Source organism: Rhinolophus hipposideros (genome assembly GCF_964194185.1).
Source record: "Rhinolophus hipposideros genome assembly, chromosome: 15".
NCBI classification, from domain to species: domain Eukaryota; kingdom Metazoa; phylum Chordata; class Mammalia; order Chiroptera; family Rhinolophidae; genus Rhinolophus; species Rhinolophus hipposideros.
This window is the reverse complement of record NC_138061.1, coordinates 8380503-8398418: the sequence shown is the minus strand read 5'-3', so window position 1 is coordinate 8398418 and position 17916 is coordinate 8380503. Positions and strand designations below refer to the sequence as shown.

General features: G+C 44.8%; 1 protein-coding gene across 7 annotated transcripts in view; it reads right to left on the bottom strand.

The window, feature by feature from the left end:
• The window catches only part of FGFR2 (fibroblast growth factor receptor 2), a 101492-nt gene that overhangs the window by 34422 nt on the left and 49154 nt on the right, over window positions 1-17916 (bottom strand). For 6 of the 7 annotated variants that reach the window (XM_081073631.1, XM_081073633.1, XM_081073634.1 and 3 more), the window contains 2 exons: window positions 2859-3049; window positions 170-314 (listed from right to left, as the gene is read on the bottom strand). In XM_081073631.1, coding sequence (XP_080929757.1) covers window positions 170-314; window positions 2859-3049 — 336 coding nt within the window. Of the gene's footprint in view, window positions 1-169; window positions 315-1562; window positions 1711-2858; window positions 3050-17916 lie in introns of all 7 variants that reach the window. The other variant, XM_081073632.1, reaches the window with a different exon arrangement.

Here is a 17916-nt window from a genome sequence, read left to right as displayed (position 1 = left end):
AATTTCCAAGACAACTTTCTTGTCCCTGGGGGGATAATTTTAAACATTTTTTAAAAAAACCTTTATACAAGGCTAAAAGGTTCCATTTCTGAGAACAGAAGCTGTGTTAATTTTATAGCAATCAACCACGAAAAGGAAAAAAACCACGGAGAGAAAGAGCAGTATATACCTGGCAGAACTGTCAACCATGCAGAGTGAAAGGATATCCCAATAGAATTACCCGCCAAGCACGTATATTCCCCAGCATCCTCAAAAGTTACATTCCGAATATAGAGAACCTCAATCTCTTTGTCCGTGGTATTAACACCGGCGGCCTAGAAAACAAGGGAAGCAAGAGAAAAGGCTAGACGACACAGGAATGATTGTGGAGGGGGCCATGGAACCATGAGGCGTCGCACCGGGGGCTCCGGTGGGTGCTGGCCACCGGAAGATTCCGATTGCAGCCCATCCACAAAGCCCACAACCGAGAGACACTGAGCAACACTGAGCAGCTCACCTCCACAGGCCCGTCACCACACCAGCTTCACCACCTAGACATGCATGCAATCAAACACATGGAAAAATCAACCCACAGAGATCCATTCTCTTGGCCACTGGTTTGCTTTGCTTTGGATTTAGGATGGTTTTCCAAAAATATAGCACCCAAAAGTCCAAGTTGGGTTCTGGTTCTGTTGGCTGCAGATTCCCACCTTGAGAAAAGGATGGTTCTGTCTCAATTATTATGCTGTAAACCAAAACACTGCAGAAAAGCCCAAGTGGACATCTTGCACGTCCTTCTGGCCCTGTGGGAACCAACCAGGGTGGAGGGTCATCTTGGTTACCAGGTTCTGGTTACTTTTACTCCTGCATAACCATCTTGACTTGCATTGCGTGTGGAAAAAAAAAAAAAAAAAAGGAAGAAAGCATGATCTTGGTAGCAATGGAACTGGGCTTGTTGTTTGTTTCTTTTTTAATACAAACATTTGAATGTCAGTCATGACAAACTAAGAATGTTAATCTGCTGCCTTCAGTAGCTTCCAGCAGTACATTCATTAAATGGACTTCCTCCGAATTTGGGATAGCAAGGACAAGGACAGGTATCTCATAAGTATTGGTTACACAACCAAGGAAATGATGCTTTGTCAAACAACTTATATCACGCCAATATTTCTCTAAAAAATATTGGGGCAGAAGGAGGTCTGAGTTCTGCTGATAGGCAATGCCACAAATTCAACAGGCATGCAGGTGTGTGTTTAAAATGGTGTTTACGGGCAGTAATGATGGGAAATGTGCAGCCCAAACAAGATAAACCAGAAGGAATGACTTAAAACCTGGGTGGAGTGGAAGGTAATCTTTAGAAGAAATTAGAGCAAGCACTTTGAACATTGTGGGCATTTTTCCATGGCTGCTGGCATCATACCAGCTGCATCACCAAAGAAAGATTATTATGAATATACCGAGGCCTCAGAATTATCCTACAAGCTGCCTGCAGTCTCCCAAAGCACCAAGTCTTTTCAGCTTCTATATCCAGCCTTCTTTAAAAAAAACAAAACAAAAAAAAAAAAACCAAAAAACGTTGTTACCTTGCTGTTTTGGCAGAACAGTGAGCCAGGCAGACTGGTTGGCCTGCCCTATATAATTGGAGACCTTACATATATACTCCCCAGCATCCGCCTCAGTCACATTGAACAGAGCCAGCACTTCTGCATTGGAACTATTTATCCCCGAGTGCTGGAACAGACACAGGAGAACAATATAACGGCCAGCCAGGAAGGACTTCGCACTGTCTAGGGTCCCACCACCAACACACCACAAGAAAACAACCTCCATTACATGTAAACAACAGTATTAAAGGGATATGGGTTTAGGAAAAACAAAATAAGTCAACTGGTGCATAACGGAGGTGACCCGATAGAGAGGGGTTAAAGGGTGCGATGGATACTTGGCAGAATGGATTAGCAGTTCCCCCAGGGCAGTCACCTTTTTCCGGCTGTGTGACCCTTGGTGTTCCCAGCTGGAGAGAACACCTCATTGGTTGAGAGTTCTTAGTTGAGCTACCTATGTTCTATTGGAAGGCTGTTCTTTTTTAAGGACATGCTCTATGAGCAACTCAGTGTGGGGACGTATGGTGGGCAGTGGGCTTGGAAGCTGTACAGACTTAGCTGCCGTTTGCTATCACCATCCTGAACAGCAAGACAGATCTAAAAAATAAAGAGGCTGATGCTGTTAAAACGAGGACTTGCAAGGACCCAAATAAGAAATACAAGGAGAAAGGTAGTTTCCTTGTTCAACGTTTTACTAGCACAGAACCATTTTCTAAAGTCTATTGTCCACATTGCATGCGAATACAATGCAATGTAGACAATAAACTTTCAAAGGAATAAGGGATTCCCCTTTGAAAAGGCAAATCTAGATTGTTTCTAAAAAGTAGCTTCTAAAATTTGATCCTAATGTCATATTAAGAGAAAACAACATCAGCGTTAACAGTCAACATCGGTACAAGGCTTAGAGTTTACAAAGCTCTTTCCATCTACTCCATCCTCTTTACTCTGAACAACAGCTCTGGAGGGGAGATGACATCATGACCCCCACTTTTATAGATGTGCAACTGAGTGTAAACGTCTCGCCTAAGATCTCAGGGCTGGTAAATGGGGAACTATTCTGACTCCAACTGCAGTCGTCCCTCCAGTACCCCAAAATTCCATTCTGAAATTTTACTATCAAGCCTATAGATCTCCTAATTCCTGAACACACTCTGTACTGGACAGCCGAGTCAGAGAATCATCTTATCTCAAAGTCAATAGGAAATCAAAAACCTGTGGCCAAACCCATAAAGGAAACCCCCGTCGGAGGTACCTGTGGATTCAGAAAGTCCTCACCTTCAGAACCTTGAGATAGGGCAGTCCGTCAGGACCATATTTACTGCCATTCTTTTCCACGTGTTTGATCCACTGGATGTGGGGCTGGGCATCACTGTAGACTTTGCAGACAAACTCCACATCACCTCCAACCACAGTGGAGGCATTGGCGGGCAGTCCAGCTTGGAGGATGGGCCGGTGTGGCGATCGTTCTGATGGCGAGAGGGAAGAAAGGGGCCGTGGGGATGGGAGGGGGAGAGACGAATCCATAAGTGGTGTTGTCCAGAAGGCTGTTTGTGAACTCAAGCCAAAAAGTTCTCAAGTCTGCTGGCTGACGTCTTTGAAATAACACGGCCGCCCAACGCATAAGAAAAACGACTTCAAAGGAGACTGCTGGAGCGCAACCCTCATAAAAAGAATACTTATTTAGAAAACTGAGAAAAGAACTTACTATATCTCAAGTTATTGGTTGTCCATGGCCACCTAGTGAACAAGGGGAAAGATTCTGACAATCCCAAAGACACGTGACAGGGGAATGGGTACCTCTTCACTTATTCCATTTGGGATATCGGAAACTCACCTGGATCATAAGCTTAACATCACAGGCAGGTGACAAGACTAACTTACGGTCACCAAAAATGGCTCCTATACCCAGTACCTCCCAATACGTTTCTAAACTGCTCTGAGAAGACTTTTATCCCTTGTTTTAATAAGAAAATAAGCTAAAAGCTAAAGCCCAAAGTTACGTACAAACTGAATGAACAACTGGTTTTCTCTCTTTATCATGAAATTTACTGCATTCATTCATTTTTTTATCCATCCATTTATTTCCTTGATAAATAGTAAGTGTTACTTGTGTGGCAAATGCTAGATGCACAAGTAAACATTCCCTGGCTTATTCAGATGTGACACCAAAAAGAAACATAAGGAGACACCAGATCCCAAATCCTGGGGATGTTTTATACTGTCTCAAAGGAGGCTCTATACAGGGTAGGCTAGCAATTACTCCCCACCCTCACTTGCCTTGTCTCTCTTCTCACTAGAGAAAGAGCTCCCAAGAAAGGACGCCCCCTCTTGTCTCATGCCTGGAAAGGTTCCTCTCCAGTTCAGAGGTGGTCTCTGCAGAACTCTTGTAGAGGCAGCCGTGTCAAGGTGTGTGAGCAACTACACACAAGCGTCCTCAAGAATCAAGTAAAAGGCCAGTCTGCTGTGTGAGCTTGTCCACGAAGCACTATAATTACAAACTAACTGGAACCTTCCTTCATGGCAACTCAGTCAAGAGCCACACATATCCATCATCCATCCGTTCACAAATATCACCCCATCCCCACATACCTGCACACACCAGGCCATCCCGCCTACCTCCCTCTCTGCATGGGGGTCCCACTGCCTCTCACCTCTAGCTTAAAAATTGAGAGGGAAAATGAGGAGACTGCAAGCGGCCAACACACAAAAGATGTCTCCACTGCACCTGGTATCCCCGTGCACTGGGCTGGGAACAGCAAATTTGAATGATAGATATCTAAGCCTTTCTATATTTGAGCCTTTCAGATTAAAATGTCATTTGGTGGAATTTGTTGGACAAGAGCCAGACCATGTGCAAATTGATTTTACTGCATAAGCCTGTTGCTGGTCTTTAAAAACTCAAAAAAAGAAAAGATAAAAAGAAAAGAAAAAGTTCTCATAGTTATTCTCAGCACGTTTCATTCCAGAAATCACTTCACAGACACCTACATTTTCACAGGAAAAAGATAAGGACTTTCAGAGCCCCAAAGAAATCATTCATTTGCCCCAATATCACCCAGATAGGCTGAGCAAAGAGCCCAGAAGTCAAGGCTCCTAGTTTTTGTGGGCAGAAAATCTCAAAGCTGGGATCCCCTCAAACATCACCAGATACCCTCGTGCGTTGGCTGACCCACCACAGCACCCAGTGATGAGCCAGTGGGAGCCTCCCGGTCAGGCCTGGAAGCCAGCTGGATGCCACAGGGAGCTGCTTGCAGCTGGCAGGGACGGAGGGCTGGCTTCACCCCGGCTAGCACCATCCACGTGAGAACAGAATTAATTCCACACACACGCTGCTCCTCCCAAGAGGCTTAACAGCGCCAGGGGAGCTGTTCTCTGGGCTGGACACGGCCAGCCAACCTCACAAAGTGTGTGTCTTTGTACCGATCAAACATTGAGGTGGTTGACTCCTTCCCATAGGAGTGAATTTTAGGTATCAATTCCTTCTCTGGCTCAGTTTTCCAGTTCTGCGCACACGTGTTTGTGTGTTCAAAGATAAATATTTACAGTGGATCTAAATATTTATTCTTAGAAACAAAGGTACTATAAAATCTTAAATGTCATAAGCCAGATCAACTGAATTTCAAACCACGTCCTCTTTCTTAAACATACTTGTTTCTAATAAATCTTTTCACAAGCAAACATTGTGCGTGTAATACCAAATCACGGTGCCCTGCGAACAATGGGCGCTTTCATGCAGCCCGACATCTCTGGCCCGCGCCAGCCTTCAGCAGGGAGTTTAGTCACTGGGGCAACCCTGGCAGGGCCCACTACAGAGCTGCAGTCTTGTTTTACTTGTGGTCAGCGTGCTGTTGAGCTCCAGTTATTAAGTTATTCCATTGCTATCCGGACTATTTAAAAAAAAAATACTTTGCAATGGTTTAATGTTATTGCATTTGCAAATTACAGCATACCAAATGTTGCCCGCTTACAGTCTTGAATTCATCCTTTCAAATTTTCTCACCTTATACAAAATAACCTCTTAACCACCCCCACTCCCCCTCGGCCCTTTCTCACTTTTGGTACAAAAACTGCAAGCGGATCACTCCGTAATCGAAACCTTACACCATCTTCCAAAACTTATTACAGCTGCCTTCAGTATAAAATGAAACCTTAGAGAATGTTATTTAAAATGTTTTTAAAAAGTCAGTAGGCCTCATGTTTCGTTTCTCCACATCAGGCTTTGATTTCCTTTGCAACCTTATTCTCTGCCCTGAAACAAGTCGGGGAACGAGGCCTGAAACATCTTGGAGAAGGCCGGGATGCCAGCAGCTGCGGAGCACAGCACTCCTCTCCTCAAATCCTTCGGCGATCACTCTTCTTGGTGTCCCATCAGACCCCTAAGAACAGTGATCAGCAGCAGGGGATGACAGCGCATGGACTCCTGTTCTAACTTCCAAAAAACTGGGGTAAAAGCAGGGTGCAGCCGGCAGCTGGGGGAGAGCAAGCTGGGTGGCAGGTCCTATGGACATGGGCAGAGCAGGTGGCCCCCGGGGCCGGGCCAAGTGGGAACACGACAGGGATGGTGGGCACAAAGACCCTGCAACAGCTAACATGCTCTCCCAGAACCCCCCAGGCCCTGGGCAAATCGAACCCCTCAGGTTTGCAACGCTTTTGGCAGCAAGCTAATATAAAAAGACTCAGTCGATGAATTATCTCTGGATGAGAACAAAACCCAGAGCTCGCTCATCTCGTTCTTCTATGTGGTAACAAAAGTCACATCATCTCCACCAGGAAGGATTTACAGTTTTAGGCAAGGTTCTCTTACAACATGTTTAATTCTCAGACACTATGTAAAACAGATTTTCCTTTTTACAGGGAAGTGAAATAAATACCTGGAAAACAGAAAAGCTGATGAGCACCTCACCTGTGTCTTTACTGCAATTTTAAAATACAGATACTCAGAGCTCAGCAGGTTGCAAATGTACAGTGCACGGACCTGAAGGCGATAGGAACCTTTGAAATCTCCATTCTAAGGTCCCTGTGTGAATTTCGAATTAAGACAGAATGGGAAGCAGCCCAAGGGGTGCGGCTGCTGCCGATGGGACAGTTGGCTGCACTGCTGGAATGAGGTTCCACCAAATAAATGCATAGTAAACACAGACTGAAGTGCTGTAAAAAACATTCTCTCCCCCGCCTTCTCTCTCTCACTCCCTTTCGTCAAGTGCTCCAAATGAATCCGCTTTACGACAGCAGAAGGCCCAGCTGCTGAGTCTAAATATCGAGACTGACTTTCTCTCAAGTCCTGCTCTGAAGGTGGGAGACCAGGGCCGCAGAAGGAAAACAGTCTGCTTCACTCCAAGAGGGAGAGAGAGAGAGGGAGAGAGAAGAGAGAAGAGAAAATACCTGAGTGACATAGAATAAATCTTTGTTAATTGACCACTGAAACTTTATAACACGCCAGTCCTCCTCTGGACATAATAATATGTGCGCTCAGAAGAGATCTACACTTTTGCTCTGACACAGCAAAGGCCATAAAAAACGTCCACCGAGCAGAGAGGCCTATGTCTACTGCCTCGGTAACTACACATCCCCGGGATCAGAAGGAGAACCAGGTTCTTAAATTACGCCTATAAATTAATCAAGCCCAGAGTTGCTGGTTTCCCAGCACACACTGGTCTTCTAAGTGTTTCTCCCGAAAAGTTAAGCAGCGCTTGCCACAAAGAACCATTTCAAAGCTGCTCTCTCTCTGGCAGCAAAACACCAAGAGACTCAAATCACACTGAGTGCCCAGTATTGATCTGGTAACAGCCAGTCTCCTGCTCTCAGGCACCCATTCATTTAAGGAGCGGAGAGAACCTTGCCTGCCCTGTCTTTAAATTAAAATCAAAATTTAATTACCCTTCCTCTAAAACGGCAGTTTCTTAGCAACTCCAAGGGGCTGAACAGGGAAAGAACACTCAGATTTGGAGGACAAGTGAGAACAACCAAGAATTCTTTTTTCTAAAGCCCAGCCCAGCGTTTTTCTCAAGAGTAGGCGGTGGTTGCTTTTGTTGCCTAAAAACGCACTAAACCAGTTAGCATGAGGCATGGTTATTAAGGGGAGGCCAATCAAAGCCTTCTGAAGTTGGAGGAGCCCAATAACCTGCTAAAGACCTCACGCTAATTACAATTAGTAGAATGAGTCCATTGCCTTGTCAAGACTCTGCCTAATGCATTCAAGCCAGACAGGCTAAAAATCTAGTTGAGCACTGCATTTCGCTTTCCCTCAACTTTCTCCAGCCTCTAGACTGGCACAAAGGAAGGTCAGAACTAAAAACAACCAGCGGAAAAAGACAAGGCTAGGATGTAGGATGAGAAGGAGAGTCAAAGTACCCATCACTTGCCATCTGATGGCTTGTCACCTTCTACAACACACGAGTGGACTGGGAAGCTGGGCACCTGGAATCACTTTCTAAACAAAAAGGAAAAAGGCATTTTTGCAGAAGGTGACTAGTTTGCTGCTCTCTCTCCGTCTGAGGCTTAGCCTCACTTTCCTCCTGCGTGGACATCTGATTCCAGAAAGTCTTGCAGAATTGGGCTGGGAATCCAGCTCCCTCCAAAACATCAATGTTTCTCAGAAGAGAGAGCAGAGTCTGTGGAACAAGCATCTTTGGGGCAAGCAGACATGTCTTCCCTCCAGGGCCAAAGTTCCCCCGTCCTTGTCCCCCCCGCCTGCCCCATGACTTAGGGAGGCTGCACCATGTGAAATACTAGCAGCAAAACAGCAGTAATTCCTTTGTGCCTGCTCGCTGAGGTGGAGAAGCCGAGTGAAGTGCTGGCTGCGGCTGGGCGGCGTGAGAAGACCAAAGCAGGTGGGGACAAAGTGTCTTCCCTAATTAACGTCATAGACTATATTATTTGGCTGAGGGTTGAGTGGCTTCTACCAGCTGGGTGTCAATTTAGGTCTCCTTGGGCAAATTACAGGAGCAGGGCTGTGTGTTATTTACACCCCAAATGTTTGGGGTATGCTGAGTTCTGTTCCTTCACAACGTTAAACCAGAAAAGAAGACTCTTTGGTGACCACAATTATGCTAAATTTAGGTTCAAAAATGTCTTTCCTTTTCTGAAAAGGGGACCTGGCTTTGGGATGATGGAACGTTCTGGGGCTGGACAGTGGTGATGATTGTATACATAACCCTCTGGATATACTTAATGCCACTGAATTGTACACTCAAAAATAGTTAAAATGGTACATTTTATATTACTGATATTTTATAATTTAAAAAAAAAACATGGCAAAGGGGACAATATCACAGAGTGAACGAGATATTTCTAGATATATAAAACCTGCCTTCCCAATTAGTTGAGTATATTTATCTTGTCCAGTTTACTAAATGAGAGCTTTTCTCTCTCTGGACACAAACAGTCTGCACAAGGTTCCTCCCTACATTGTACTTGGTTTGCACTGATGTAAAAGTCAGACGTCAGTCTCCCCAGGCTCCCTCCTGAGGAGATGGGGTAAACACAGCTGAGAGCAGTCATGCTGGGGAGTTCCATCAGAGCCTCAGCACCCCGCCACTTGCCACAGGGGTGCAAACATCTTTCAAGAAAGTGAGATGATCAGCTGGTGTCTGCATAGCTGGGTTTCCTTCATGGGAAGAATATGCTGGAAAGGTTTAAAAAAAAATAGTCCAGGAATTAAACACACCCTCTTATTACGAAGGCTGACCTCTGAATTATCTGCTGACCTCTGGAGTATCTTTTCTTAAGCGATTGGCAGAAAAGTTAAAAACCAAACTGCTGGGGAGTTCCCAAAGCCTCAGAATGAAGCTCCTTCCATGAAAAATGTTTTTGCTGACATCTATGAAAAAAAGGACCCCGTTCATCTACCTCTGGAAATTTGCCCCAGAAAAATATTCACCCAGATGCCCAACAAATAGGTGTGTATGAAGCTTATCATTGTAGCTTCTTTGGTAAGTGGAAAACAAAAGATGTACACAACCTAGATGCCCACCAATAGGGGAATGATTAAATAAATTATACTATATCCATGACAGAAGAAGACGTGGTTCACTAATAATGGGGAAGATTGAGATGGACAGACGTGGAAAGATGTCCATGGTAATAATACTGACAGGTTTCATCAACTTTCACCATTAAAAGTCCTTACTTCTGGAGGAAGTCTAGAAAAATACATCACGCTAATCTCTCAGATGCTTTATTTTGCTCCTGGGGTGGTTCAAGCAGAAGCAAAAGCTTTCAGCCCATCTGAGCAAACAAAAAAAAATGCCTCCCTTTGGTTGGAACCACATGAGAAGTTGTAACAATAAAACCTCATTTGTTTTCCCAGAGGCAAACTCAGACACTGAAAATAAAAGGGATCCTCGATATTCCCAGCTAGAAGCATCATGTAAAGAGCAGCTTGAAAATAGTCACCCACCTGACCAAAAGGCTGCAGTCTGAAATCTACATCTCTTCTCACTATCCAGGTTCCCCGGGTGCCACAAGCCAGCCTGCAGCCCAGCCCAATCCCCACTGATCATTCAGTGATGGTATCGTCATCACTGAATGGTTTTCTTTTTCTTTTGGCCCAAATGTAAAACTGAAAATTTCAGGACTAAATCCTTCGCCTTTCAGTCTCAGCGCGAAGTATATACTGAACCAAATCAAAGACGACTTTTTCGAATAAAGCACAACTTCCAAAAGATCCTTCCAGAAGAATACCCAACGCCTGGCTCGCAAAGATCACTTTCATCCTGATATGATGGGGACTGTGTCTGGGGCTCGATCTGAAGTGTTGATCTGAACCCTTATATGGGATGGCCAGAATCCCTGCAGGCCTTGTTTGAGAGAATCCCACATGGGGGAAAAAAAATAAAAGAAAAGTGGTTCTGTCAAGATCCAGGCATCTCCAGCCCTACTTCTCATCTTCTCACTGCGGCAGTTTGGGGCCTTTTGTGCTGTGATATGAGAACTCCAAGAGGGCAGAGCCTGTGTCTGATTCAACTAACTGTCACGTCACCCTCTCAGCCAAGTACAGGCTGCTCCATAGATAGAGAATTCATCATTACAATACAATAAACACAGATAATGAAATGCCTACTACAGTGCTCTGCTCTATTTTCTCCCTCCAAACCAAGGCAACGATTTTCTCATGTCCTCATCTCTCTCCTCAGGAGAAACAGAAAACCTTTCCCATAGACCAACGCCCCTCCCTCCGCCATCTCTTTGCCACCTCCCGCCTGCATTTGACCTCATTGTGGTGAAAGATGACAGTGACTCTAGGAGCCACCTTTCCAACTTACCTGCCTTCTAAGTTGGGTCTTCATCCCTTTCACAAGACTAGAATGTGTCTGCCCTGCCTTCTCCTTGATTATGAAATTAAACCAAACATGAAGACCATGACTACACCAGTGGGGTGTTCTAAGGGCGGGGAACTCATAAAAACGCTCTGGTAGATGAATCATTTAAAAAGGGAAGATGATGATATTTCTGCACTCACGTCTTAAGGAGAGTGGGCATGAAACATCCCAAACGGGGGCTTTGCTTTATAAAGAGGACCGTTCATCTAAGCTGTATGAATAAGTGAGTTTAGAAAGGAATTAAAGATGTCTTGCTTTAGAATTTGCAATATGTTAAGAACCACAAAGTTCCAAATATAAGTAACTCGTTAAACTGTTTTTCTATTATTTCCATTAAACATGTACCGAAAGAAATCTTGCTAAGTTGTAAATCATTACTGGGCACTGATGGCTACTGGTGAATTTACATTTTCATATCAAGCTTACTTGCCCAGGCTGAATGTAGCAGCTTTCTCTAGCCCTTGCCCCCACCTGCATGATCTCCAGGTATGGCAAAGAGACCCTGCTCTGACAAGATGCTCTAAGACATTAATTTATCTGTAACACTTCCACATCCTTTGTCTATAGCAATGTCAAAGATCAGACAAGAGTTCAAATATTAGCCCTCTGCCCAGCCACTTCAGCAAGGCCCCCTGCCAGAATCTAAAGCAATCAATCAATAAGGCTTCCTTCCTCAACTATGGGGCAGAGGGCAACTGACGGCTTGCAAAGAACAGGGCCAAAGTGCTGATATTGCAAAGTTCGAACATGCCCCCTCCATACCGGTGTGTGCCTGCTCCAACCCCAGGAGCTGGAAACCCACAGACACCACCTACTCTCAATGCCTGCAAGGAGTGAGGAACATCTGGCAGGTATCGGTCCTGCAGGGAAGCACTTATTTGCTGGTCTGTACATTTGGGGTGATGTAGCCGCCCAGTGGCCAGCTTTTGCCCCCTGGAGTCTCTGTTGTGAAACAGGTATGAAAAGCCGCTCTGTAGCAACCAAAAGCTCATTAAACAGTAGCCACCAAAGGAAGTTTTGAAATTTCTGGAAGGAGAGGACTGACCCCTCCTTTAACCAGGGCGGGGCTGCGTGCATGTGTCTCTCCCTAGAGATACGAGAGGAGGCATGCGACTGTCGAATGATAGCAACTAACAACCACATGGCACTCTTATTTCATCCTTCCAAAAGTGCTACAAGGAAAGTGTGTCATCACCCCCATTTTCCGCATGAGAGAACTGAGGCTCAGAGGTTCCATGACGTCCAAAGGAAGGAAACAGAATTTGAACCGTTCTCCCATGTAACCCCCACCAAAACCTCCAGCAGTGCAATCCTGAAAGAAGTGGAGACCCCTGAGGGATGATGAGGTGGTGGCAGTGGTTAGGAAGAAAAGGAGGAAATGGACGATGGAGCCACAAAAGCAGCAACAGAGCTTTGCTTCCTACTCAATCCCAGCTCCAGTTCCATGGTTTTAGGCTCAGTAACAAGCCCACTTATAAAGTCATTCGATCTGACCCATTACCTAGCATCGCACCTCAGCCCATTCTCAATGGAGGGGCTTTCTGCCTCCCCCCAGCGAGATTTCCCAGCTCCAGAGCAGGCACGCAGAACCAGTATCAGGATAAACACAAGTCTTAAACTCAGGGCAAGAAATGGAAAAGAATTATTTGGCAGCAAGAGCATGAATATGGAAAATCAAACGAGGCCTGGCCAGGAAGCTTCTAGGTCAAGATGCTTCAAGTTCAGAACCCCAAGGGGCTCTGTGAAGCTGAGCCTGGTGAGTGGAAGGAAAATGCACGAGCACTGTGACTTAGGATGTAAGAGTCAGGTGTTCAACGCGTTAAAATCTCCGGATACATGGTATTATGCAGTGTAACGCTACCTGTCAAAGTCACCCCTCGTGACACAGAGAAACAAAAGCTTTGTCCAGAAGCCACAGTCTGACGGAAACTAGGACACAGAGGGGTCTTCTATAAGTAGCAAGTGAGCAGGAATGATCCTAATTTTGACAGCTTCAGTCATAAACCCACTGATTAATTAACGAGGCCACCACTTCTTCATTTACTTAATCACGACTTTGTTCCAAACCCCCAAAAAGAGCTGAAAATTCACACTGGAAAAGTGCGACTGGTGGGTCTCGAACGTGCCTCAGTCCCTTCCTTCTGCTCGGGGATCACACTGGAGCCTTTGTTTCCTCAGGACAGAGGCTGCCCCAAACAGTAAACAATTGATGCAATTTCTCCTTCTCCCTCTGGGGACAGGCTGCCAAAAGCTCTGCGCCAGGTGTCAACCCCACAGTCAGGCTTATCAGTCAGTGCCTGGAATAAAAGACTTCACTCCTCCTGAACACACACCTGAGGGGGAGGCAGCAACGGGATGGATTCCTTCGTGCTTTCAGGCTGCGTCCCATCATGTCTGGAGCCGAGTGAACGGCGGATTTATGTCAGGGGCCAGTCGACAGCTGGTCTGCCGCCGAGCAAGTTGGGGCAGGTGAGGAGACCTGAGTGATCGCCACGTAGCCAGAGGGATGCCTGGCCCTGGACCGGCTCCCAAACATCCCCGAGACATTGTGTGCCACTTAACAGCTCTCGTCCCAGGGGAGGACAAATTCCTGGAAAGTTAGCTTGATAGAGGAGGAGGCACACAGCTGGCTTGGCAAATCCACAGGCACCATTTCCACCTATGCTGCACTCTAAGCCCCCCAAACATCCAATGCCAGGTGAAAAGCTCAAATGTTATCTGATGACCTCCGGGAATGCAGAACTGGACACCCTCAAAAAAAAGAAAATTTCAGAATTCAAAACCAAAGATTGTACATGAGTAAAGAAGAACAACTGGTCTTTTGAATACTTCTCTCTCTCCCCCATCTTTCTCCCTTTTTCGTTTTTTACAACAAAGCGCTGAACATGGCGTGGGGCTAAGAGCGGACCTTTTCACAGTCTTGCTGCAACATCCGATGCGGGTCCACACCACAGTCACGCTAACAAAGACGTCAGCCTGTGGTGCCTGCGCATGAATCTAGGATTTGGGAAAACCCAGATGGAGGTCCCCGAGCTGGAGTTCCCTAAGTCCTTAGCAAACCACTTATCTCCCCCCGCAGTCTCGCACCTGAATTTCCTCAACTGTAGATGGGGTGAGAGGTGGAAATGGAGGCCAAGTCAATGAATTTGGAGCTCTTGAACTCTATGAGCCTCTTCTGCCAAGTCCAGCAACTATGACAGTACTGGGACAGCCTTGGTGACAGCATTCATGAAAGGTGGTCAGCTCAGCAGGACACACAAATGTCAGTCACTGGCCACTTCCATTGGTCCCAACATGGCATTCACATTGTTCAATAAACTGCGGATTGAGTCCAAGAAAAGTTATTAAAGATGCCTTCTTTAACTTGCCTTCAAGTGTCCGGGTTTAGAAGAGAGGACACCAGCATTTTTTTGCTGGCCACCAAGCTGCCAATTTGGTGTTTTCATCTGTTAACCCAACTGATTACTCATAACCAGGTAATGGGTTGCACTGTGACCCATGCAAAATAAGCCCACGTCCTAAATATAATGACAGGTATCCTTATAAGAGAAAGACAGGCAGATTTGAGACAGACCCAGAGAGAGGGGCCACAGGGAGACAGAAACAGAGATTGGAGGGACATGACTACAAGCCAAAGACTGAAGACAACCACCAGAAACTAGGAAGGAGGCTGAAACAAATTCTCCCTCCGAGTCTCCAGAAGGAACCAACCCTGCTGACACCTTCACTTCAGACTTCTGGCTTCCAGAACTGAGACAGAATCAATTTCTGTTGTTTTAAGCCATCCAGCTTGTGGTCGTTTGTTACAGCAGCTCCTGTAGGGCCTGACACAACCATCCTAGGAATGAAGTATTGTCACTCCAAGTTTACCCATGAGGAAAAAGAGGCTTAGAAAAGCTAAGTAAGTGTCCCAATTCACTTGCTGCCCTAGTGTGTGGGTTGACAGACCCACTACTCTCTCCACAACAACAGGCTGCCCTTTCTAACACTAGTGAGACTCGCTCAGCTCCTTCCTTTTTCAAACGTAAGGATGGTGAAGCCAAGTTAAATGACTTCTCCTAGGTTGCAGCTTCTTGGTGGCAAAACCTGTCAGAATCCACTGCTTCAGCCTCATTCACTCACAAACCAGAGCAAAGACTTACCACCTCCTGGGGCCAGCTCTCTGAGGGGAGCCTATTTTATTATCGCCGCAATTAACAAAATGTGGGGCTTCACACTAACTTTCCCCTGCGAGTAAATGGCTGAAAAGTAATGGTGTCAATTTTAATGAGGATCAAGCAAGGCTCCTGAAAAGGGCTCCCATAAGCGAAAGTATTTCCCTCACACACAACAATGACGTGCTCTTTAATTCCAGAACACAAGGACGTCACTTAAATTACATGGCTTTTACATTAACGTGCTTACGGGAATATCTTTCCAAAGAAGACTTTCAATAAAAAGATCTCACCCATTTTGATGCTCCTTAATATCTGAACCACAAACCAATGTATCATAGCAACAACAAAAAAAACCCTCGGAGAATGAGCACAGGACTTCGCGTTCGCTGGTACAGTCTCTGATTTTCCGTGAAACAGAGATGTAGCTGAGAAGCTGTGATCACGCAGCGATATATTGAGCTTGGACGTGTGGGCCACCAGAAATTCGCCATTCAAGCCTGAATCCCTTTTGTTTCCACTTGCTGAGATGGGCAGAATGACAGTCTGCCAATCCTGTCAGTCTACATGAAACTCTTTAGCCGACTCAATTCTTATTTTATTAGTGCTTCTCAAAGCAATTACTAGGGTTTTGAGCAAAGATGAGAGTATTTCACACCTCCATCTTTCCTGAAAATGTCTTATACTCCACTGACTTTTGGCTTGTATTTATAAAGAAGGTTCAAGCCTTGGAAAATTGTTAGGGTTGAGTTTTAATGGATATTCCCAACCAGCATTGTGTCATTATTGGCCCACGCTTAGCTGGGCCTGCTCCCAAATTTGTGACATAATCAGGCCTTTCTCTGCATTACTCCATACACTCTTCCTCCCTCCACATTACACCACTGAATCATATGCTCTTTTCAACAAGACCGATTGCCAGAGGATTAACATTAGACAGCACAATTCCATTATTCAGCAGCCCAATTCAAATCCAAGCCTAAACTCTAAGAGAGATTTCAGGGTTTCACAGAGATGAGCTGCCAGAAAGCTCAAAGGGGCGGTGGGGTGAGGGGCTTTTGAATGTTTCACATAACGACTGAACCTAAAACCTGCAATGAACAAGAGCCCCTGGCTGAGGTGGCCGAGTGCTGACTCCCTGATTGCTGGAAGGGCCCCAACCAATCTTAATGAATGATGAGAAGACATAGGAGAAGCCATAATCCTCCAAAACGGCTACAGTGCCATTATTTTATTCCCACAATAAATTACTTATTTTCAGAACTAGGTATTTAGAACTTTCAGCCCCAAATCTTGATTTCCTTAAATAGAAACACTTTCATGTCAAATTCAGGACCCATGAGGCCCAAAGTGAAAAATCCAAGTCACGTGCTTTTAAATCAATGGACTTACAGCACATCAAGGCCAAAATAAATGTTAACCATTTTCTTCTCATATTTGAGGGTTACTTCTCTTTGTGTTTGTTTTTGTAAAATAGCTGTACATAGGAATTCCCACTAAGAAGCATTCCATATCTGTGAGAAAAGAGGGCTCTAAATCTCCATCTTCTACGACTATCCGTAGAATGTACGCTATACGAAAACCTAACAAATTTCACATTAAGACTTTTAAATAACAAAAAAATTACAAATACTTTTTTTCACTGAATATTTACATTTACGTACAAATGGAAATAAAGACTATACCGTGCTTTCTAAGACAGAGTTTCTTAGAGATTTAATTTACTTTAACTTGATAGAAAGTCAAAATGGTTTTCTAATTTTTAGTTAACCTAAATCTTCAATTAACCAAATCTACGTAATTTGTTTAATTAAGCTTTTGGAAAGTTTTGTAATGGTTCTTTGGGCAATTCAAGTATCTTGGGATCTCTCTCTTCAAAGAGTATATATTTTATGGAAGGAGAGGAAATGTCCACATGTGAACACTAGGGACACACGCATCAGAAATGATGGAGGAAAAGCCTTGTTTATAGACACACAGTGGGTGGGCATGAGTTTGCAGAATCACAAAGGGTCACGTTAGGGCAAAATGAATCAAAGTGAGCTTTGTGAGGCCTTAGCAGGAGTCAGCAACCTGCATGTGGAGAAGGGCAAACTGATTAGGTAACCCACAGCAAGCACTCAAGGACAGGTGGCAATACTGAGAGTCAGGACAGATGACAACACAGAGAAAAAAATCGCTTCTACCAAAAAAAACAAAATCTTAGCCCAGCATCCCTGCAACAATGAGACATGTCCTCCATGTAGTTCCATGTATTATCAATCCTCCAACAAGACAGAGAAATACCCTTTCTTTATGACTTATGATAAAACCCATCATAATACGCGAGGGAAGAAATCGGTGTTTCCAGGACAACAAGCTAGAGGGTCTTAAGATACTTAATTAAAATAGCACTTTGATAAAAAGGTATTTATAAATCCATATCCACATTTCTCTTTTCACAGAAGAAACAGCTTCTAGACAGACATTGAACTTGTAGTGTCTTGATGACTTTCTTCTGTTGGAAGTGAAGAGCCCTTGATAGTAACCTCCCTACAGCTAGCTACAAGCTCAGTCATCATAACACCTTTTCCTTTACGCTTTAGCCCGCATCCTATAGTTGCCTTTCTTTAGATAATGTTGCCTCGCTTTTAAAAACAAAGTTCTCCAACAACGTATCTGTACCCTTTCCCTGCACACGCTATTTTTCAGAGCAATCTCAGCTTCCAGTATGTCAGCATATTTCATACCACGTCCATTTTATACAAGAGGACACTTGGGAACCAAGAGGATCACATAAAACCTGGCTTATCAGGAAACAGACCATTGTCAAGTGACAGGAGAATCCTTCTCGAATGACAGCTTGTATTTATAAAGAAT